Raw genomic sequence first — 25,202 nt, forward strand, 5'->3', positions numbered from 1 at the left:
TTTACATACAGTTTGAAGGTAGCAATAGAAAAAGAACATCTAAAGTGAATTTTTGATCTTCTGCTTCAACAAATATCACATAACCAAAAATGAATCCTCCCTAGCAAGACTATTGACATATAAGTATAGGTTAATAATAATAAAAAATAATAAAGCCTCAGGTGAGGATTGTAGCCTCTTGTCCAATGTGTCTTCTGCAGCTAGCCTGTAAGGCTTTGAACAGACTATGAAGGGGGATGAATGATATATTTCTGAAAGATAAATGTGCATTGCACTGCAGAGAGACTTTAACGGGGCGTTGAGAATTTCTGCTCTGCAAAACCACAGGTTTAGGATTAGGTGTTCATAATAAAGCAAGTTTACACCAAAAAAAAGTATAAAAAGTAACTATATTGAAAGGTAAGATTGCCAAAATAAGTAGGGATATTTTTTTTTTAAAAAGTACACCGAGTTGATTTAGCTCACAAATTAATTTAACTGGATATAAACCAAGAAGTGGTTTTATTTATATTTCTCCAAACATATATTGTATAAATATAGAATCCATACTATGGAAGTATGGCATTTTTATGTTCAAATAGCCTCTATTTTTCATGAATTAGCATTTTTTTCTCAAATGTTTCCATTTTATAAAGGGCTTGTTCACAACTTCTCCAGACCTGATCCAGACAGGAGCGTTTTTTGTCCACACCTGAAACGCACCCCAATGTATTCCTATGGTATTTCTGGGCTCTGTTCACACCAGTGCAGTCGGTTCCGATGCAGGGGGGAAAAATGCTGCATGTGCTAATTTTTCTGGTCTGGAACGCACCAAAAGCATGTAAATGCATCAAACGCGCATGCAAGTGCACTGGACCAAACCTGAAAGCCTATTTTAAAATATGCAGAAACGCATCCAGATCTGGCCTGGATATGGTGTGAACAAGCCCTAAAAGGTCCAGTTTTTCACCAGTCAGAAAACTAGTGGTATTTTAAAGAGTAGTAGTCTGAACAATAATGTTAAACTGACTTTTACATACAGTTTGAAGGTAGCAATAGAAAAAGAACATCTAAAGTGAATTTTTGATCTTCTGCTTCAACAAATATCACATAACCAAAAATGAATCCTCCCTAGCAAGACTATTGACATATAAGTATAGGTTAATAATAATAAAAAATAATAAAGCCTCAGGTGAGGATTGTAGCCTCTTGTCCAATGTGTCTTCTGCAGCTAGCCTGTAAGGCTTTGAACAGACTATGAAGGGGGATGAATGATATATTTCTGAAAGATAAATGTGCATTGCACTGCAGAGAGACTTTAACGGGGCGTTGAGAATTTCTGCTCTGCAAAACCACAGGTTTAGGATTAGGTGTTCATAATAAAGCAAGTTTACACCAAAAAATAGTATAGGTTGGGCATGTTCATAAATTTTCAGCAAAAGCCCTGGCAGGTAGTCTGCATCTCCTGCACGTAATTATGTCATATATTTCATTAATGAATGAAGACACAGACAGATATTTAATTTTTTTTTTAAATAAAAAAAATACAGGAAAAAATAATTTAAAAACACAGAACTGGCCTATTTACAAGTTTTAAGAAGCAAATATTGCATGAGGTGTGGCAGGGTTAAATCAATAGTAAGAAGGTTGTAAAACAGCTTATGGTAGATGTAGAATGTGTAATGTAGGTCACATACAATGGTTATGAATTATGAGTATGCAGGGGAGGTGGTGTTGGTGTATATAAATCATGTTGTGGGTGAGTGTCTGTGGTCAGTGAAAAGGGTGGAAATGAGGAGTTAGAAGAGGGATACGTTGTGGGAAATGGTGGTATAGACATTGTGGGGGTATATATAGCTTGATGTACCACCTGCATCAACTGAAATTTTACATGAGGCAGTCGTTCTGGGGAAATACGCCGCATGTCATCTCCTAGAGATATTAGGAAGCTCGAAATGCTTTCTTCCTGACGGGCTGGCTCACGTTCACGAGCCTCTCGCAGTTGATCCCGCATCTCCCCAAGGACGGACATAACTTCTGCTGACAAGGGATCAGGAAAACTGACTTTTTTCTTCGGCACTCTTTTTCCCCGCTGCTGTTGAGACGGTCGCAGGATTTTCTCCTCTGCTGGGATGAAGACACTGACTGAGGAATCTGCCTGCTGGGAAGGCTCAGCCTCTGGTTCCTCCTCAACCACAGCCTCAGCCACAGGGATGGGCAAACTTTCCTCGCTTTCCTCTTTGACATTTCCAGATGTTCTAAAAGTTAAAAAACAAATTATAAATGGATGTGTCAAAGCACGGGTCTGTGAAAAACAGCAGTACTCACTTTCTTGTTGTCATTGAAGCCTTGAGGAATTGTAGCTTTTCAAAGAAACGATGAATTCTCACTTTTTTTGCAGACCCAGTCCTCTGACTGCCCAAAGCATTAAGATCCCTCTTGAAACGGTCTCGAAGACTCTTCCAGCGGATTTTTAGCTGGCGCTCTGAATAAGAAAATAAATTTGCCCACTATACATGCACATACACAATCCCTGCACTACCTAAGGATATTGACAGAAAGAACACAGTTTTAAGCACATTTAAACTAAAAATTAATGTGAATATCCCCTGTGTTGCCCAACAATAACCCATGCAAATACATGCACATTGGTTGGAAATTAGGTAATAGAGCGGATTATTGATAAATGCTGGCCTAATACGACCAGTGATATATGTGTATATCCTCATGTGTTTGTGTGTGTTACTCCACATGTGCACAAACCCCCCTCCCCCAAAACAAACTGGTAGGATAAATGACTTGAATGAGATGAATGAAATGACTGATTTCAACCCTGACAGACACAAGATTAATATATACAGTATAATCTGAAAATTTCAGTACGACTGGTCAAGACGTCAAGATTGTAAGCTCTGCTAGGAAACGACTGATATGAATGGTTTTATATACTCTGCTTAATATGCCAGTGCTTCACAAATACAACTAATAAACAGTGCATTTGCAGAATTACAAGCTCCCCCCTCCCCCCACAGTCCATTTCCCCTGTGCTAAAAAAAGGTACACAATAATAAAGATGTTTTCTTCCAAGCAAAAATGTTACATACCTTGCAGCTCTCGTTCTTTCCTTGACATAGTGTGCCAATGCGGGGTTACTCGCCGAGTCACTTCCACCCAAGCCTCCTTTTTCTTATAGCAGTCACTGTAGGATGCTAAGGAAGTGTCATACAGCTCTGGATGTTCCTCTATAGCCCGGATCAGCTCTTGGACATTAATGTTTCTCATCTTGAATGCGGTTATTGTCCTAGGCATACCACCATCTGTAAAATGGTTACCACAGTATCTCTATGGTCACCAGGCAGGGACTGTGGAATATTTACCACATAAAGCAGGTCTCCAGAGAGGATCAGATGCAGCCTCTGCCATTTATTTAAGAAGTGTTAAAGCTTGAACCTTGAAAATGCATTGAGGTAACACAGCCTACCTGTCCAGGATATTTGTTTTAAACCTCACATTGCTTACGTACATTAGGTTACACAGCTGCAACATTTAAATTCTGATTCTTTGAATGTGCAAGTCAGGAAATTCTCAACACCACCAATGAATGTCTCTCTGCAGTATATAGACATCTCAAAAGAAATTTTTAATGTCACGCTCTGCCTCTGTTAGTCTATAGAAATCATTAGAAACAGATTTTGAGGGAGACTGCACAACATATGACTGGCAAGAGGCTGCATACCTGCCTTCTCAAAGCCCTCTTTAATCAACAGAAAGAAATATATGAAGCTCAAATAAAATAGCAGGTTGTGTGAAGAAGTTTCTGTCATTTGCACTTTGCAATGCATTCAGGATATCATTATTAGCTCATTTGTTAATTTTTCCATATTACCTGGAGCAGATCTTTAAAACTTAGTACTGTATATAACTTTCATAAGTGCCCCAAAAGATTATAATACACTGTGATGAGAAAGGTTTCCTTAAGGAGCATAAGCATAACCCCATCAATATCTAAGGTCTACATTTGGTATTATGCAATGGTCAGGCTTCCGAGATGTGTAAATCGTCACATTTTGACATATGTGTATACACTAACTAGCATCCTGCCTTGCTGTTAAAGTCAAAGCACTATATCTTAAAAATCTCTTGTTTACAAAGAAAAAAATGCTTCCAACTTTAGCAAGACTCCAAGTTGTAACTATATTTCTTCCAGAGTACCATCTACTGCTGAAATCTGGTAACAATACCTGAGAATATATTTTCCCCTGTCTTTTAAGGAGAAACCTAAAAAGTTGGTTAATCCAACATGAAAAGTATAGCAATCAGCAATTCTACAGGTGTTGTGTTGATAACCAGTGGTCTTATGGGAGACAAACATTCCTCTATATCTAATAAAATAACTCCAAGTTTTATCTGTATCTAATCAGATCTTATGTCCCCAATGCAATTTAAAATAAACAAGAACTCCTGTTAACTGGTTTCCCAGCTATATCACATTTAAAAACAAACCAGTCATGGCTATTTCTATCTTGGCTATTTCCATGGCTATTTCTATCCTTACAGGTCCCTTTTAACTGCTGAGATAGATAAATAGATCTAGATAAATAGATAAAGAGATATAAAGGTGTTCAAGTACACAGGAATTTGGCCATGCATCCTCTGTGGAAGGACAAGTCAAACTGAATTCTGCTCCTCCCCCACAGCTAAAATCATGTAGTTAAAAGACTAGGGTTTTGGATGTATGACCAACAACAGAGCAGAATGTGTCTCCAGCAAAGCTATGTATCTAATATTTATTTGTTGAATTTATTTATACATACCAACAACACTGTAAGCACTTAAAAAAGATCCACCTCAATGTATCTCTTGCTTTTTCAATGCACAAGTTTTTTTTTTTTTTTTATGTGGAATCCACTTCATTGCAGTTCCCCAGTATATTAAAGACATCTCAAAGTAGTAATGTAGAGGAGTCCCTTATTTCTGTGACCCAACTATCTACCCCTGGTGCCTTACTATTTTATCTATTCCTTGCATATTATATTACTTTATATCATTTGAATATTTAAAATGAACCCATCACTTCAACAGGTGCATTTTAATCATATAAAACTGGATTTTTACAGGATACCAGGAATCAAGAAGTGGCAAGGCATGCATTTGTTTTGCTGTCTGCTTGTGCACAATGCCCTTGGATTTGACTACACCAAAAACAACACGTTCAGATTCAGAGCTGTGACACCCCGCCACCCCCCCCCCCCCACACACACACATACACACTCTTTTATTACCAGGTGGCAATGTTCAAGGCTTTCTGTAGGTTGCAAAAACACTGCATTTTAGAATACAGGTGGGACCATACCTGCACTCTGGAAGAATTTCCACAGCCAATGTGTGATGCTCCATTGGTGCATTGTGGGAACAGAAAGCAGAATTAAACACATTCCCTAGCACCTTAAAGCACTTCTCTGTTGTAAAAGTGTTTAAGGTTTTCTGTTTTAACCCAAACCCGATCTAAAAAGTGGTCACCTCAAGTCATCAGCTTTTACCTTTAAATCTGCTCAAATTCTGTTTTGTGCAATGGGAGTTCCTGGACTTCCGGGAGACGTTGGTAAGGAATCTTTAGCACAGATTACCCACCCCCACCTTGTGTCAATTAAATATGATCATCCCAACAGCACACACTGAAATGAGGCATGTTAAGGAGGTTTTTACAGGGTTTTTAACCACTTCCGGGCCGCAATACGTCAATAGACGGCGGCCCGTTAAAGTGGTTAAAACAAGAACATGGCTGCTGCAGCAGCCGTGTTCTTGGTAGCGCTTTTAACAGCAGGCAATTGCTGTTAATGTACAAGTGATCTGGCCTCTGTACAGCCGCCGGATCGTTTGTACTGTGCGACGCACCCCCTCCCCGGCCGCCGTTTGATTCCCCGGGCACTGCTGTTCCCGTGCGGCGCCCGGGAGCGGTTCGGTGGGACTCCCCGCAGTGATCCAAAAGAGATTCTGCGGCTTCCAGCTGCTGATCTCTCCTCCGATCACTGGACCTGGAAGTGATATGTATTGAATCACTTCCAGTGTCACTCTTACAGTCTCCGGCTCTTAGAGCCAGGAGATGAAGCTGGGAAAGCAGACATCTGCTTCCTCAACTTCTTTGGGGTCCCTAGGTGACATTAGAGGTCTGAAAGACCGCTGATGTTTCCATAAAGAGGACCTGTCACACCCCATCTGCTATTACATAGGGTGCTTGTTAGCCCCCTATGTGATAGCAATAGGGTTAGTGTAAAAAAAAAAGAAAAAAAAAGTGTTTAAAAATTATCAAAATTAAAGTAACATAAAATAAAAATTAAAAAATGCAAACATTTTTTAAAGTCCCCCACGTGCACGCACATAAACATGCATAGGTGCGCCTACGTGCGAAAACGACAATTGCGCTACACATGTTACGTATCGCCGCAAACTTCGAAGTGAGAGCAATAATTCTAGGGCCATCAATCACTGTTAGCCCTGAACTGATGAGGTAAAAGCGTTGAAAATGGGAAATTTGGGGTATTGACTTTTTTTTGAGGCTTCACGGGCAAACACAATTTTAAGGCTAGACATGTTTGGTATCTGTTTACCTGGCGTGACCCCGTCTTTCATATTTTACCAAAAAATTGAATATTATATTATGTTTCTGTGCACTAAATTTTAATTTAGTGAATTTTTTCCTAAAAGTACTGGTTTGATAAACATTTGCGCAAAAACCATGCGACTTAAAAAATTGCAACTAGCATTTTTTATTCTCCAGGGCCTCTGCTTTCAGAACATATATCATTGTTTGGGGGTCTGAAGCTGTTTTCTAGCCAAATGTGTGTGCAAATAGTAAGAAAATGCCCCGGACAGCAAGTGGTTAAAGATGTAAAGTCATGAGCAGATACCTTGTCTTATGGTGTTTGATTTTCAGAATTGGAGTTGCAGGATAAAACAGGATTTTTGATTAGTGTAAAATATGTTCGAGTTCATGAAGGGACACAGGGTCAGTAGGAATTCTGAGACAATTTGGTTATATTGATGCCTAATGGAGTAACTAGACATTGGCAAACAAAAAAACTTGGTCAGCCATATATATTCCCTTCTCATTTCTATTATGCTTCAGTTTTGTAGAAAAGCAATGTTAGGAATAGATCAAAACACAGAGGGGTGGTACATGGGTGCTTTAATAAACTCCAAGAAGTGAATTTTAGGGTAAGTAAAAAAATAGCATTCTTTGAACTCACTGTACAATCCTTTTCTCTCCATTCATTGAAGGCCACAGCGGAGATCTTGAACATCAAATCTAAAGGAACAAGTAAAAACGTGTGCTGACGACCAGGTAGCAACCTTACAGACTTGAGAAACAGGTACTCGATGTTGAAAAGTTTATAAGCTGCTAACCACATAAGTAGAATGAGCTGTAAACGGAAAAGGTGGTGATTGTCCTATAAGAGCATAAGCCTAAACAATAACTAGTATGCACTTTCTATGGGTCGTCAGTAATCACACAAAAAAGAATTGGACTTACTAAAAGATTCAGTAGCAGACAAATAGACTCGCACCACCTTACCTACATTCAGATAGTTAAGCACTGAATTTTTAAGATGCATTGGACGAGGACAAAATAAAGGGTAGAATATCCTCACTGAGATGGAAAATCAATGAAGAAAGGAATGTCTAGGGCAAAGAACTGAGGCAACACAGGGCAGCTATTTCGAAACTCTCTGGGCCACCTTCTGTGACACATTGAATAAAGGGGTATCCTGCATACTCTGTAAAGAAGAATTCTGTAAAACCGAGAGAACCAAAATTAGGTCCCACAGAGGCAAAGGAGACTTGACAGGAGGAGAAACATGTAAAACGCCTTAAATTAAGGTACAAACCAAGAAATTCAAGGCTAATGGACGCTGGAAAACGATTGCCAATGCTGAAGCCTGACCTTTAAAATCTGAGCAACCAAAAAGGCACGAGGACAAATATGAAGTTCCTTACACTAAGAAATGCAAGTTTTCCAGGTTCAAGGATATCATTACTAAGAGGTAGACATACATGCTTCAAGCATCGCAGGGATCACAGATTCAGACAACCAACTGTCTCACAGCACCTGGCTTTCAATAGCCATACCATTAAAGCCAGAGACTGTCAGGCTCTATTAACACATTAGCGGTTTTCTGCGCATTTTTGTACGTGCGGAAACACGGTAAACATAAAAAACAATGCATTCCAATGAGTATTGTTCAGACTATAGCGGCGTCTGTGCGGTACAAAACCACGCATCCCACAAAATAGTCCAAGTGTGATTTGGGACGTATTCTGCACATTTGCGACTATAGTAATAGCCGTGAATGTATGAAATCCGCACGTATGTAAAAAGGCCATATGTGAATGGAGCCTAAAGCAGGATGTAAGATTAGACCTTGGGTCTGTTTCAAAGTGCAGCCGCTGCATCCTCTGTGCTCACAGAAAAGCCCGGGAAGCAGCGCTGGTGACGTCATCTGCCACCTCAGTAGCAGGGACCCACACAGAGCAGCCACTAATGGCAGTGAAATCGTGCTGCTCTGTCATAGAAAAGTTCCTGCCTCTACCATACACAGTGGTTGTTTTGAACACTGCAGTCACTCTGTGTAAAAAGTAAATAAATAAAGGTAATAACACAGCTGCTAAATGAGAAGCAGCATCGCCTCAAAAGGCCAGGTGTGAGGGAGGAGAGGGCAACGAGGCTGACAGAAAAACTCAGTCAGAGAAAGGGGGATGGTAGCAGTTAAATTTCTGCCAGTCATACCCCACATATAAATGAGGGAGAAAGGTGCGCAAATATTACTCCCCACAGACACCATTAAAGTGTAGAAATAAAGGGGAGTATACTATTCTGTAAGACAAACTACGCCGGAGCACATACCTGTCAAGTGAAGTACTCCAGAGCACTATTTCCCAAACAGAAAGTCTCCCACCAAGATGGGGATCTTGTTAGCCCAGTGGCTAGTCGGTCATATGTATCTCCCTGTGAGATATCTCATGGGCTGCCGCAAATTTTCTCAGGGCTGTCGCAGCTGATCTCACACCTTAGCGTATTGGAAACTCGCGTTTGCCGCGCGGTTTTACAGCGATTTGCGCTAAAAGAAATGTGCGGCAAGCGCGAGTTTCCGAGGGGGTATCCGGCTGTATCCTGATGGATCCAGTGGGATACGTGCGTTAATACGCCCCAAAGAAGCTCCTGTACTTCTTTGGGCGTATGGCGTTTTACCGCGCGGTAAAACGCGCAGGTGAGAACCATGCCCATAGGCAAACATGGGTTTTCACCTGTTGCGCGTAGGAACGCTCGGTAAAACGCTCAGGTGTTAGGCAGAGAACTGCAGGTGCACAATGACTAAACTGGGAAGAGTACAAAGATTTATATTATCCAGCATGTCACCCAGCTCAGCTGTTGATTGAAGATCAATGAAACGTGAAGACAAAAATAAAAGAAATTCTTTATCAATCATTAAAGGACATAGGATCAGTAAAAAGTCTAAGACAACTGGGACATCCGAAAGCAGTCCAACAGAGGGTTGGGAAACACAGCAAACAAAACTGCTTTTGGACATCCCAGTTGTCTTAGAACTGTATAACAACTGGGGTAGGTCTGAAGCTCAAAATGCATGATCTTACGCCCCAAGTCTACATCAACTGAATATCCATGTAGTAAAACTTACCAAGCATGAGTATGTGCAAGAGTATGAACGGAAGACCAGGTGGCGGGGGATTGCAAATCTGAGAAACAGATGCTTGATGCCCAACAACACTTACAGATCTAATACAGTGTGACTTGATAGAAGGAGGGGAGCCTTATCCTTAAGCCTATAAGCTTGTATGATAGGCGTGAGAAGCAGGTTGTCCCTTAAGGGGACACTCAGGTATGACAAAAAGTGTCAAGTCTGCCTAAAGAAAGATGTAGCTGCACATCCAAACAATGAAGAGAGATCTCCTTGGAGTCGGACAAAGGGACGGAAGCACAATGTCCTGATTAAGGTGAAAGGTAAAAAAAACCTTTTTTGGAAGAAAGGAAGCTGCGGGACTCAGCACAATCTGGTCTTTGTGTAAAATTAAAAAAAAAGGTACAAGACAGGTCCTCTAACTCAGAAACACATTTTGCAGAGCTGGCAATTAGAAAGGCAACCTTTCAAGTCAGAATTAACAGGAATATCTCTGAAAGATTTAAAGGGTGGTCTTTTGAAGAGCCGATAAAACCAGTTTGAGGTCCCCCAAGGTGGGACTATATGAGCGACACCTTTTACAAAGGTCTTTACAAAGGAATGAGAAGCAAGTGGTCTCTGGGACAGGAATGCAAGAGACAAGATTTCTCCCTTGGTGGTACTTAGTAGCAAATGTTGATCCAGTCCAGACTTCAGAAAATTCAGAGTCCTTCTCTCGGCGTACTTTCTGAGATTAAATCTTCTAGCCTTGCACCAGGTAAAGTATGGTAGAAGATGGTAGACCTTGCCTGAGGTCGAGTTCCTGAGTGGAAACCTTGAAACCTTTCCTCTTTTGAAACAATGGCAATGGCTCTTTAATTTAAGAGGTTTGTTTTGCTGGGGGGAAAAATAAGGCTACTTTTTCTGCCAGTGACATCTCTATTAAAAGTGCACAGGACAGCACTAAAAAGACATTCTTCGTTGAACAGTATACACAGCAAGAGTTGTTTGCATTGTTGTTTGACAAACAAACATTTCAGCCAAAGAGTACTACTCATTGACAGGCAGGAGATGAGACAGACAAAGTCCCCTAATCTGTCAACACAATAGTGTACAGCAACAGGTATAAACTCTAAATATCCCATAACTAAACATATGCTTAGTCCATTCACCTAGTTTCTAGAAATTGCCAAGTCTTTGGTAAGTCTTTATGGCGTCAGCTTATACGAGCAAGGCGCACTATTAATCTTTCTCCCACGATTGGTTTCCCCTCAAAAGGGTTAACAAATACTGCAGAGGAGTACTCTGTGGTAAACAAGCACAGTATTAGGGTATTGGAATATGCCAATAAAGGGTCCATTGAAATAAAGCCACAATCCAAGACTACTTTGCCCCATCCATAGACATACTCCCATGGAGTCTTGTCCTGTATTAAAAAGGGGATGTATTGCAGGGACAAGTCTATAATTTTGCCACTTTTTTAGGTAATTGGTTCGACCTCATCTGGAGTACGCGGTCCAGTTCTGGTCACCAGTACTAAGAAAAGATGTCCTTGAGTTGGAAAAAGTCCAGCGGAGGGCAACCAAACTAATTAGGGGTATGGAGGACCAGAGCTACGAGACAAGGCTACTAAATTTAAACATGTTCACATTAGAGGTGAGGAGATTAAGGGGGGATATGATTTCCATGTACAAAATGTTCAATGGTGGTAGCAACATTAGCGATAAACTGTTTAAAATTAACTCGGTTACAAAAACTAGAGGCCATCACCTAAAATTGGTGGAAAAAAAATTCCAGCACAAGGGGCGAAGGGGGTTCTTCACAGTAAGATCAGTTAGGGTCTGGAACTCACTGCCACAGGCGGTGATTTCAGCAAATAATGTGGAATTGTTCAAGAAACTTTTGGACGATTTCTTAAAGGACCGTAATATACAGGGGTACAGGTAATATACAGGGGTACAGGTACTCCTAGAATGAGATCCTAATAGGTTGGACTTGATGGACTAATGTCTTTATTCAACCTCAAATACTATGTAACTATGAGTCATCAGGGACTGGCTCACAACAGAGGCTGTGCCACGGTTCCGGGCTCGTAAACTGGATCGTGGCTAACAAACTAATACATTAGGTGTCTAGAAAGCACTAGGTGTCTAGAGGTTTAGTTGGTATGGCCTCCGAGGCAGCACCAAGGACAAGCTAATTTGGATAACTGCATAACAGCTTAGTGGAACAATGAAAACTTGATTGAGGTAATAAATGCCAGTTAACCTATTCTCCAGACAGAAAAGACATCCATCCTTCTAGGGCACTAGAGAAAAAAAAACTAAACTGAAGCATGATGGTATTAGCAGCGATTATACCTGACTGGCTAACAGTTTGCCAGTGACCAATTCTGTCCTCTAGTCAGCAGAATAACCTAATTGTCTCAGAAACTCAACAGATCCTGTGTAACTTAAATGGGTAAAAAAATATGCTTTCTTGCAGACGAAGTAGCCCTCAAATTTTAGAGCTACACGGGCAGACGTAATTATCAAATAAGTACACAAAAAGCTTTACTTCACATTTAAAAAAAATAAAAAAAAACTCCTCACACAAAAAACAAATCTACTTAAAAACAAGAAAGGTTCTGGCACCTAGAGCCCATTTCACATATCAATGTCCACATAATCAGTTCCAGCTCAAAATTATAAATCCCTAATAGAGTCTCAATATATGCATATATGTTAAAAATAAGGTTTTGGCATACTAACTTGTATATAAAGTTTAGTATTTTAGAACACGAGAGGACTGTAATGACACACTAAGCACTGGATAGGCGTGATCTTGTGGACCATGGGATGTGGTAGATAAGTACCATTACTTCTTATATAACTGATTATATGCTGATGCACTTTGGAACGATAAATATGTGCTGTCGAATGTTCAGATACAAATACACAAGTTAATATACCAAGACCTTGTTAACCATCTGCTGGATGAGCGATGATGGAGACAGAGGTTTTTTCTGACATTTTTCACATTGCTTCTTACTGATATCCCCACAGGGGTGTGCATATGCAATTTTGGACATCAGCTATGAATTAAAAGAGGACTATAGCCACATATATAGATGTACATCTAATTGTTGGAAAGATATCTACAACATTAAGTGAAGGGCAGCTTTACAATATATATGGATTAACTAAGGAACTTTCTGCAAATTTTTTCTAAACTTCTCACAAGCATTATATCATTTCTTTATCGATTTTAGTGGGAGTGGAGCCGTGCACATGGATACATGAAGATGATACATGTGCCATAATATAAGGAAATTGTACTATATATGCATGAGATAATGGTCCGTTTCTTGTTTGCCAGTGTCCCACAATACAAACAAGATTTTTAGCATACATGCATATACTGCATGATATCAGTACAATAGTAGGAATTTAGAATGTTGCTGGAAGTGATTAAGTGGATATTGATATATGAAATGGGCTCTAGGTGCCAGAAGAAAGTTTTTTATTTTAAGTGGATATGTTCTTTGCGTGAGTTTTTTTTTTTTGGAATGAAATATGAAGTAAAGCTTTTTGTATAGTTGATATTTATTTGATTATTGTTATTTCTGCCCTGATATCTCTAAGGCCTGGTTCACACCTGAGCGTTTTACAGCGCGTTCCTACGCGCTGTAAAGCGCTCAACATGTGAAAACCAATAATTGCCTATGGGCATGGTTCCCACCTGGGCGTTTTACAGCACCCTACGCCCAAAGAAGTACAGGAGCTACTTTGGGGCATTTTTCCGCGCGTTTCCATTGGTATTCCCGAGTGTGGATCGGGGTTAACAAAACGGTACCCCGAGCCACACTCGGGAATACAGCGTACAGGTTTTACCTTGTCCACGATCCCCGCTGTGTCCTCCGGCGGCTGCCGACTTCCGTCCCTTGCGAGCGGCCGCCTCGCAGGGGGGCGGAGACGGCGGGAAGTTTGAAAGTGAAAAAAAATCTTTATTTTTATTTAAACACCTGCTGTCCGGCTGTTGTAATTAAAGGGCCGGACAGCGGCTTCTTGAATGTGGGCGTTCTTTAAACGTCCCATCCCGCTCGTGCCCGCCCGGGAATTCAGCCTGCAATGTAAACAGCCAGCGATGGCTGCTTACATACAAGCGTTCGGGCGTCTGTAGAGACGCCCGATCGCTTGTAATAAGCGTGCGGGTGTGCGCCCCCCCCAGTACCGGTAATAAAAAATTTAAAAAATGTTTCATAAAACATAAACATGCGTTGAGCGCGCTTAAGTGCGTAAACGACGATTGCATCCATTACGCCGCACATGTTACGTATCGCCTTTAAAGTGTCGCCTATGGCCAATTTTGGGTATGGTAGTTTTTGCGAGTTCGCGAACGCACGCAATTTGAAAGCTTAACATGTTTGGTGTCTATTTACCCGACGTGACCCTGACTTTTATATTTTGCCAAAAATTTGGGTAATAACAACTGTTTTCTAACATAACGTAGGGAAAACAGTTTTTTTCCCCAAATTTTCTGTACTTTTTTCATTATATAGTAAAAAATAAAAACCCCAGATGTAATTAAATACCACCAAAAAAAGCTCTATCTGTCCCCAAAAAATGGTATAAAATTGATTTCAGTAAAGCGTTGCATGACGGAATAAATGTCAGTCAAAGTACCGCAGCGCTGAATAATGAAAAATGGCCTGGACAGGAAGGGGGTGTAAACACCCCGGTCAGCAAGTGGTTAAAATAGAGAATAAAAATCATACCGCCAGTGAAACGCGCGTTTCACTGAACGGAAAAACGTGCTAAAAAACGCAAAAAAAATTAGCTGAAAAAATACGCTCAGGTGTGAATCCAGCCTAAAATTTGAGGGCTATTTTGTTTGGATGTATGCATTATGGAATTCTGGCAAAAAAATCAATAATACAATAAATTAAATTGATTGAAATAGAGCTAACTAATGAGTGGAGGGTGCCCATCAACTAAGAGCCCTCTATTTTATGCCTATAAAAATATGCTTTCCTTTAAACAAATACATGGCTGGACAGATTTCATTAACTTGGCTCTGCTTGCACTCTTTAGGATCAATGCACGCACCAAACTGAGGACAAGGTTTGGCCCTTCAGAAAAATGGCTATTCTACCCAGTCTTCACCTGGCATGCTCCAGGCAGACTTCTCATTGTCTATATGGCAAGATTCACATCCCGATCCCAATGAATGTAAGATGTGCCAAGGTAGTAAGCATTGTGCAGCCCAGGAACACCTAATATGAAATGCAAGCTGTGGGACAGTTAAACACAAAGTAATGAAGTATTAGGGTGACAGCCCCTCCACCAAACCCAGGTCAGCAATACCAGCTTGAATATTACTAACTGACTACTTCTCTTTAAGCTGCCAAACCAGATTTCACCAGCAGGAGGCCACATATAGGAAAGTGGTGTTCCAACTCCTGTCACAATCCCTGCATGTTGCTACAAAGGGAAGCTAAAAAGCATAAAATGACAGAAGTAGAACCACTTTGATATCAGACTCTTCAGCACAATTATACAACTGAGCTAAAACTGACACGGAAGGAGGATGGAGTATATGGCTGTATGATCTGAATGAAGAAAATGTTTAAATGCTGCCTATATTTAGCCTTTATTGCTCACCTGTATTGATCTCTGGAGAGAAATCCTCCTCATCAATCTTAAGATGGTCATTCTGTGCACGAAGTGCTGGATCTGACTCAACCACCACAATATTTAAATCTTCCTCCTAAAGAAATACACAAAGTATCATTTGAAAATAGTTTCCTCTATCAGTGAATCAGTTCATACATGCAGTCATACAGACACATCAGATCTGTAAATGTACCCTTAAAATGCAGTCAAAGTCCAGCATCAGTTTCTGTCAAGTCTGGTGAGTGAGGGCAGTGCACAAAAGAGCACAGAGTTTTTCAAGTGGATTTGTATCTTTTCACACAAGGAGCACTACGTGTGTGTTTTTGAAGTTACATAAAGCACACCTAGACTATTTATATATGCACTATTTGGATGCACTTTAGCATGGAAGTTTGGTGAATTAAATGGACATTTTTTTTATTATGGTAAAGTCTGGAAGTCAATAGGACACTTTTCTGTTAATGCACTTTATACTGTATATGTATGTTTTATCCATAGTTGATTTTATATAAGCGCAGTGTGATTGGGGTTTTCTTTATAAATGGGTTAGGCTTACACACACAGGGTGTCACTCTATAGCAGTAAATAGAGTTAGAGTCTAAGCCAATCACAGTATTGTAATCACAATACTGAAGTAGGCTACATTTAAGTTCCATGTAGGCTGTACAGCACTCTACAGTGTACGCAGTTCAACCTATATGTGTAAGTCTTGAGTCTTTAAAAAGTCCTATACCCCTGTACTTTATGCTCTCTGAGGAAAATATCTAATAGTGTTAGATTATCTATCAACACTCTCAGATAATATCACTACCTAGGGGAATGGAGTTCCACATTTTGTACTGCTCTTACAGTAGGGAACCCATTTCACAGTTTAAGCTTAAATAATATTTCCTCAAATCTGAAACTGTGGCCATGTTAGTAAAAACCTAACGATACTAATAATGTTTATCGGGTATTATTCATATAGGGATTATGTATGGATGTAAAGAACTGAAGTGATGATTGATTTTCTATATATGCATTTGTGCAGTTTGGGAATGACTTTTAAAGTCCAGGATTTTAGTTAAGGTTAGCAGGAAGGCGGGGACACTCCTCCCTCCATCCCCCTCTCTCCCCTTCTATTGGAGTTAAGAGTTTCAGATTTCAGCGGTGAGGTACCATATATCCCAAAGCCTGTCATGTTTTAAAAGGCTATTCATGGCAGATGGGCGGGACATTCTCACAAAGGAAAAAGGGACCTGTTTTCACATTCTGGCAGACTTACATTCTGACTCGATGCAGACACACACTAAAGTTTTACAAGAACATACTTATACATTTACATAACTATTTTTATATTTTGTTTCATGCCATTTATCTTGTAATCATTTGTAACTTTGTAATTAAACACATTTTTTGAGTTTTATGCAAGAACGGAAGCAATTTTCTCTTTTGAACTTCTTCCGCCCTATTTTTCAAGATAAAAAGAGTATGATATGAATAAAAAAAATAATTCATATTCTACAGGGCGCGTCTTCTTCAGACAGACCTCAGAGTCATAATTGTATTAGTTATTTTAATCACCTTTCATGTATATGTACATTGTGATCACATCCCCTCTTAACCTCCCTGGCGGTATTCCCGAGTGTAGCTCGGGGTTACTTTTCCATACCATAAGCGGTAACCCCGAGCTACACTCAGGAAAGCTGCATAGCATTTACTTACCTTGTCCCTCGAGCCGCGCTGTGTTCTGCGGCCATTGCCGGCTTCCGTCTTCCGTCGCTTGTGAGCGTACGCGTCGCAGGGGGGCGGAACCGGCGGGATATTTAAAAAAATTAATGAAAAAAAACGAATAAAACGACAAAGACGAAAAACATTCGAAAAAAAATAGACCGAAAAAATCATACCACCAGGGAGGTTAAGCAAGTGAAAAATTGCAACCTTAGAAAACGTTCCTGGTAGCTGAAGATACCTCCAGCATGTATCAAAGACCATTGGGTCATATGTGCGTATGTCACCGGGGCAACAGTACAAAACCAAAATAATTATTGAGTTTCACTCCTGTAACTCATTAGAAATAGTCATTTTGTGGGCAAAACTAAAGGCCTTCAGTCAGTCTATAGGATCCAAAGGCAAATGCATTTCTGACATTTTGCAATAAAACCTGGTAAAATTTTGAGAAGAAACAATTTATACAGGAACAAAAAGACATGCAAAGGTTTAGCTTTTTAAAGGAGAAGGGATTCAAAAGCAATATGTGGCCTAGTAAGAGATGCCATAGAGGAAAAAGATCATTGGAATTATGGATGCACCGATACCAATTTTTGAAGACCAAGTACAAGTACCGATACTTTTCCTCAAGTACTCGCCGATACCTATACCTTTTTTTTTTTTAGAGTCATGCGACAGTTTTCCTAAAACAATATAGACTAATGATTTTAGGACAGTAGTGGAGCGCCAGGGCCCAGTTGCAGCACCAACTACTTCGACCCTGGTAGTTCTGCCACTGACTCCAGGCTGTAGAGGAACTACAAATCCCAGCAATACATTATACAGAAATGCAGCATACCACTAGCGATAGAAGACTACAAACCCCAGCAATACTGAACACTGCAATGCAGAATACCACCAGCAATAGGGGACAACATATCCTAACAATACATTATACAGCAACGCAGAATACCCCCAGTGATGGAGGACTACAGATCCTAGCAATACATTATACAGCAATGCAGAATAACATCAGCTATAGGAGGACTACAAATCTCAGCAATACATTATACAGAATAATATGAAGCTACATATTATGTTGTTCACCAGGGCTGTGTGGCATCTTACCAGGGCTGTGCGGGGCCTCAGGAGGCTGTGCGGAGTCTGACCAGGCCTGTGCGAAATCTCAGGAGGATGTGCGCGATCTCACTAGGGCTGCATGCGTGTCTCACCATGGCTGTGCGGTCTCACCAGGGCTGCATGCGAATCTCAGCAGTGCTGTGCCGGCGGGTGCGGTGTCATCAGGGTTGCGCTGCCTCACCAGAACTGCGTGCGGGTCTCACCATGGCTGTGTGGTCTCACCGGTGCTGTGCGCTGTCACCGTTGAGAGCAATGTGGGTCTGTGCATGGCTGTGCGGTGCCACCAGGGCTGCGTGCGGTTCTCAAGTACCCATGACGAAGGGTGAAACACACATAAGGTGGAGTGTTTGAGACCGACAGTGGACAGGGGGTGCTGTTTTGATGCAGTGTTCTTATGGATGATTTTATACTGTTTTTATGGCAGTAATTTTTTTAATACAATTTTGTTTTCTTAATGGTGTGCACTATGGTGTCTTCTCTTGTCCGTTGTAAAATAAAAAGGTGTTTATTAGAATCTGCATTCGGGGTTGCTGGCATTTCCTTTGCCCGTTGTATAAAGAGTACCCGTTCATTCAGACCTTTGTTCAAAAGGTCTATCTCTGAGGTGAACTGCTTTCTTGGTGGAGATCACACTGGAGGGGACATTTCCCTGGGAGCATGCATTGTGTGAATTTGATCACGTTCATGTGGACACAGTTAATCACTTTTATTTGGACACTTTCATCACTTATATTTTTTATGTTATTTAGATTACTTTACTATACAGATACATATTCTTAAAGAAAAAAACTTGTATGTATGTTAAATCGATGAATTGATTGTCTCTTATAAATTCATGTATGGTGTTTTCTTGTATTTTAAAATATATTTGTTCATAATTTGTACATCAAAGTGGTGAGTTTGGATTACTAAAGAAGTAGCGCTGCATACTTAGTTAAGTTTTTAGGTCTGGTTTTAAACACTGGATTAATGCTGCTGCTGTATCACTTTTGGTTTTGGCGCAAGGTAACTGTGTGTAGGGTCTCAGCATGGCTGTGTGCACGTCTCAGCAAGGCTTTGCAGTGTCACCCGGGCTGCATGCACATCTCTGCAGGGCTTTGCGGGTTGGTGTTGTCTCCCCATGGCTGTGTCGGGTCTCCCCATGGCTACTCGGGCAGGTGCCGGCGGCAGGAAGGAGGCACCGAACCGGAGCTGTAAACAGACAGGTGCAGCGAGTTTAAAAACAAGGACCATAGGGCAGCCAAACCTGTTTAAAAATGTAAAGGGTCGCGATCAGCCTTTAGTATTGGGGCATTTTCACGAGCACTCGTGAAAATGCCCAGTATCAGCATCGATACCGAAATTGATGCATCCCTAATTGTTACGTTGATAACTGCAAGCGTTTAAACATTTGGTTTTTATAAAAAATATGAGACAGGAAGTCTACCAGGGGATGAATTTTGTGGTTTTGAACAGCATCAGAGAGTATGGGGTTGTCAGTGGCCTGCCATATAAAAAGTCTTGTTCAAAACATTGTTGGGGGAAAGTCAGGATTATAGAAGGGAGGTGTCAATGGCCCATGTCTAGTGGATAGAAATCCTCTTCTAACCATATGGTCCCATAACCTCAATGTAGCCATTTTGAAAGACAGAGCAGTCAATTTAGAATAAGCGCCTGGATTAAGCCACAGGAAAACAGTGAGGTTCCACAAGGCTATTTGTTCTTCCAAAGAGATTCACAATTTGTTTCCTCATTATGAAACAAATCGACTATCCTGTTGATGGATACAGCATTAATGATATTAATTCTGGTTTTTATTTGGCACTGTATAAAATTACAAATAGCCCAAATGAGAAGTAGGAACAAAGACTTCTGTGCATCGAGCTGGTATAGTCTGAAACAAAGTATTGTCATTGGTAACATGCCTATTTTAATAATATGAATTCTCCCTAGCCACAAGAATGTGGGCTTATCGTAGCTGAGGCAAGGAAGATTAATTTGTTGAAGGGGTAAGTAATTTAGAGTAGCCAGTGCAGAAAGATCCCTAGAGATAGAGATCTCCAGATATTTTATCACTGTGGGCTGCCAGAAGAACTAAAACAAGTTCCCGGGACTCTCCATGTGTGGTGATTCTCCATAACACTCACCTGATAGCACTTCATCGCCACGTGAAGGATCTTGACAATCAGGGCCGCCGCCGCAACCTTCGGGTTTTGGGCCTGCCGGAATCGGTGGAACCCGATCACCTCAGACAGGCCCTACAATCACTCTATAATTACCTCCTGGACAGACCGCAGACACTCCAGTGGAGTTTGAGCATGCACAACGCGTAGTGTGGAAGAGACACAGATCCTCAGAGGGATGTTGTCTGCTGCCTCCTGAGCTTCCAGCTTAAGGAAGATATCCTGCAAAAGGCGAGAGATTGTGAGGTGCTCTCCTACCATGGCTCTGTGACCCGCCTTTTTCAAGATCTCTCCTCCATCACGCTCAACAACCGCAGGGCCCTGCGACCTCCCCCGACGACTCTGTGGGAACACCACATTCTGTACCGATGGCGGTTCACGTTTGGTCTCTCTGCTTCCCACCAGGGCCGTGCGGCCTTGCTCTGCTCCCCAGAAGAACCCGATCAACTTTGTGTCTCCCTGCTGATCCCGGTGGTGCCTGTTCTGGAGTGGCTACCCCACTCGTGGGATTCCATGGCAACAAGTATGGCGGATCCACAACAACCTGATGGCTCCCAGCATCTCCTGGAGGGGAATCGCTGCCCTCGCAGGAGACTGGATGTCCAGCTGGCCCCCAGCGATTGAGCTGTCATCTTCCTAGTATTCCTTGGTGAGCCCTTATGCCTTATGACCTGGACCCGATGGACATACCTCCCTGCCTCAGTAAGCTAGCTCAGTCCCCATCATGTCGGCCCGAGTCAGTTAAGCCCTACCAGCAGAACTGATCTACAAGACTCCCGGTCTGAGGTATATTTTGTCCCGGCTTTCGATCAATACGTTTTTCTGTTTATGTATAAGAAGAATGTGAAAGGTTCGTAATGTTCTTTACAATATTTGACCTTATGGTTTGTGTCTGTTGGCAAGTTTTAGCTATGTGGTGGCCTTGGTATGTTCCAATCCTGCTGCTATAGGCTAGTGCCATAAGTATTTTCTCCTCTTTCCACTGGGTTTGCCCCTAGTTCCAGGGAGACTCCGGATGCAGGCCGATACCCCAAAATTTGATTCTACGACCACATTAAAACACAAAACAGATAACCCCAGTATTTGATTTCATGACCACGATACATGCTAAACAAACAGTCACCTTTTCTGCTTTTTGGGCTCTGTTTCTCAGGATCTCCCTGGACCGTAACGGATTGGAGGGTCTTGCATGTGGCGGGACCTGAAGGTCTTGGACTATGCACTGGACCTTTGGTGGACATGGCTTGGGATTGTGTTTTCCGCTCCATCTTACCCTGTACCCTTCCCTTTGTACCCTTTCCTCCCCCTGCCCTTGTTTCATAAGAAGACTGGGAGCTCCCTATGTTGCTTAATTATCCCCTGATCTCTGATGCAATGTGATGTTTACATCTGACATGTTATGCTCTACCTTGTGGGGCATGTGGTTTGGTAGCATGGACCCGTGCTTATCTGGTTACCGCGTGTTCACCCATCTTCTGTTAGCACAAATACTGTTCAATTTAAATGTGTGCTGTCTTTTCTTCCTCTTAGAGTCAGTTTATGGAGCCTGTTGTACACGTCTGGTCAATCCCCCTCATCCATATCTACCCACTAACCGTGCAGGGCTCGACTTTAGGGCGGGTTTTTTTTTTCCTCTGCCCTCCCAGGTTACTTAAGCGTTTTTGGTTGTTGTGTCGTTACTGTCTGTTTCTGCACATGTGTATCCTGTTGTGGAGTGTGCTGTCCCTACCACATCCTAGTGTCTGATTGTCGTCTCTCTCTTTTGTCTTTGTCCACGGTCACTACCCCGTCATCTCTTCCCTCCCCCCTCTTCTTTTCTCCCCCTTTTTTTTTTGACCGTCCTACTTTACAATGATACAAGATACTCTCTCAATGTCAAGGGGCTCAATATTCCTGAGAGGTCTCAAGTATTGCAGGAATTCCAAAGACATAGAGCACATGTCATATTCCTGCAAGAGACCCACTTCCGAAGAGACAGAGTTCCTAAACTCTCCAACCATAGATTTCAAAGAGATCAAAGGGTGTGGCCATTCTTTTCGCAAAGGATGTACCGTTTTCTCTCTGGGCAACTGGCGGACAAGGAAGGTAGATTCCTCTTTTTGAAAGACAAACTTGGTGATAGACCGATTACTTTAGCTAATGTTTACTGTCCAAATAGGCATCAGGTATCCCTTTAGAGCCCTGCGGCAAGTCAAACAATGCCTACTCCACTTGAACCTACATGAAACCTGGAGAATATTGCATCTTGTGTGTGATGAGGTGTGTTCTTGGCTGCTAGCTGGAAGAAGGAACACCAGGTGGCGGTGAATGCCCTGATTTCCCGAATCAATAACTTGGAGATGGCTCATAAAAGTTCGCAATTGGCCGACACCCTTCAGACACTGATACAAGCATGCACCAATTTAATGGTACTTCTGGGTAAACAGACCCAACGCAGTTTCCTTCTGCCACAAAAACTTTTCTATGAACACAGCAACAGATGTGGTAGGCTCCTGGTCTGTTGTCTTCACAAAAAGAGAACACTATATTGGTCCATTCCATCCATGACCACTCCGGTACCATTCATTCTAGGTCTGATAAGATTGCGTCTCGATTCCAACGTTACTATGAACGCCTATATAATATACCTACTGATGACCCCCTTACGCGTCCCCAGGGAATTTATGATTTTCTGGCTGCGCATGGGCCTACACCCATCTCACAGCAGATTAGTGAACAGATGGAGTAACCTGTAACATTGGAGGAGTTCTCTAGGGCTTTGAAAATGATGAAGAGCGGTAAGAGTCCGGGTCCTGATGGCCTGCCCGTTAAGTATTTCAAGTCCTTTGCAGACCTGTTAGGTCCCAGACTTGTGAAAGCTTTCAACTATGTGACATCTCCATCCCCTACCTCTTGTCCCTCTGCTCAACTACTGGAGGCACATATAACAGTTCTCCATAAAGAAGGAAAGGATCCTACATTGGTTTCGAACTATCACCCCATTTCCCTTCTAAATGTGGACGTTAAATTATTTGCAAAAATGTTGGCTAATCCTATGCTCCCTATTATTCTATCGCCGATCTCCTTAGATCAGGTGGGGTTTGTGCCGGGCAGGGAGGCCCGGGACAATACGTTGCAGGTCTTGAACCTCTACCACTATCTCACTTCTACTGGAAGTGGGGGTTTCTTCCTCTCGTTTTCAAATTAAACACCCTTTGTACCCAGCCCGGTCACCTTAGACACCTTATTTCCAGTATATACCGGTGCCTGGCGGTTGATTCCTCTCGTTTTCAAATTAGACACTTTCTGGCTTCCTCCTCCTGTAGGCCTTTGTTCGCCATGCTTTTAACCCCTTTCGAGACCCTTTGTACCCAGCCCGGCCCACTTAGATACCTTATTTCCAGTATATACCGATACCTGGCGGTTAATTCCAGGCCTAATTGAGACTCGGCCTGTGCGCAATGGGAGAGGGATCTGGGTGTGCAGTTGACAGAGGAGAAGTAGGAACTGATCAGTTCCAGGATACACAAATGCTCTCTTAACGTCCAAATGCAAGAGACCGGTTTTAAGCTAAGGACTAGATAGTATAGAGTCCCTTCCCTACTGCAGAAGTTTTCGTTGTCTGCGAGCGATCGGTGTTGACGGTGTGCCCAAGAAGAGGGAACGTTAGTGCCTATATGGTGGGAGTGTGATGCTCTCCAACCCTTCTGGAAGTAGGTACATCAAATTATTGCGGAGGTCTCTGGCATTGAGGTAAATTTTCCCCGGCTTAGTTTCTCCTTCACCATACTACGCTACCAGATAAATTATTCTCAGCCTCCTTGGCCATTCACATGGTGAAAGTGGCCCACATGTGTATTCCAGTGCACTGGCGCTCTATACGCATACCTACCACTGGAGAGTGGTTTAGAAGGCTGAACAGAGTTCAGGAGATTGAGGAACTCATTCATATATCCAGAGACACACTGGATAAATTTACTAAGACACGGGCATGCTGGTTGCATTTCAAAACAACATCCAGGTATGCGGATCACCTTCGACCATCCAAATTAAATTCCCTACTTTTTTTTTGTTCAAATAAAAAATTTATTCAGAAAAATGTTTCAATAGACAATCAAAGTTCAGATCAACAGGGTTACAAAGGTTGATCCGGGGCACGTGTAAAAGACAAACAAAAAAAAAACAGATCATCGACAGTTGTAGGATCAAATTCTCAAGTTCGGCTCATAGTGCCGATATAACAAAACATTACAGACATCAAACAAATACTCAAGACAAAACATAAAACAAGTTTACATCGTAGTCATACTCATAAGGTAAGCGTATGAACATCACATTGACATCAGCCCAAGTATTCTGGATAGGAGTAGTTTCAATCTGATATCCCTAATAGCAACCCCTGCTACTCCGGCAGAAACCTGTGTATCTACCTCAATGATAGAATATGGGACAATGTCACATTCTGTACATTTCCCTGAGCCCAGGGAGGGTACTTTCGTCCCAACATGCGTCGGTGATATACTAAGAGGGGTGATAGAATGATTGGGGAACCAGAACTCTCCCACCTTTAGCATTAAAGAGATAAACGAGGTATGCATAAGAGCAGCCCCCTTAGGGGGGGGGGGGGGGGAAAAAAAAAAAACTAAGGGAAAAGGGAGGGAGAAAAAAGAGCCAGAAAAAGTCAGAAGGTCCCCCTGGGGGTTCTACACCAATCTTATCGCATCGGATCTCGGTCATCTCCATTCCTCTAATCTTGGGCAGATGGAGAGTCTAGGGCGGCCTATGTGGGTATCTTGCGTAGAGTTTTGTATTTATCCCCTACTGTGAAAGCGTGCCAGGGTGCCCACAGCCGTGCAAACCGATCTGCACGATCTTGTTTAGTAGATAAGAGGAAATTCCCTACTTGAACTTATTGGGTTTTCGGT

General features: G+C 41.9%; 1 protein-coding gene across 2 annotated transcripts in view; it reads right to left on the minus strand.

Annotated features, from left to right (window-relative positions):
• Positions 1-1,555: 1,555 nt before the first annotated feature.
• The window catches only part of LOC108795092, a 183,799-nt gene continuing 160,152 nt past the window's right edge, over positions 1,556-25,202 (minus strand). For both annotated transcript variants that reach the window (XM_018566279.1, XM_018566278.1), the window contains 4 exons: positions 15,296-15,401; positions 3,084-3,296; positions 2,308-2,464; positions 1,556-2,237 (listed from right to left, as the gene is read on the minus strand). In XM_018566279.1, the coding sequence (XP_018421781.1) occupies positions 1,682-2,237; positions 2,308-2,464; positions 3,084-3,296; positions 15,296-15,401 (1,032 nt within the window). In that variant the 3' untranslated portion in view covers positions 1,556-1,681. The remainder of the gene's footprint in view (positions 2,238-2,307; positions 2,465-3,083; positions 3,297-15,295; positions 15,402-25,202) is intronic.

The sequence above is a fragment of the Nanorana parkeri genome, unplaced genomic scaffold (genome assembly GCF_000935625.1).
Source record: "Nanorana parkeri isolate BGI_ZX_2015 unplaced genomic scaffold, ASM93562v1 scaffold931, whole genome shotgun sequence".
NCBI lineage: Eukaryota > Metazoa > Chordata > Amphibia > Anura > Dicroglossidae > Nanorana > Nanorana parkeri.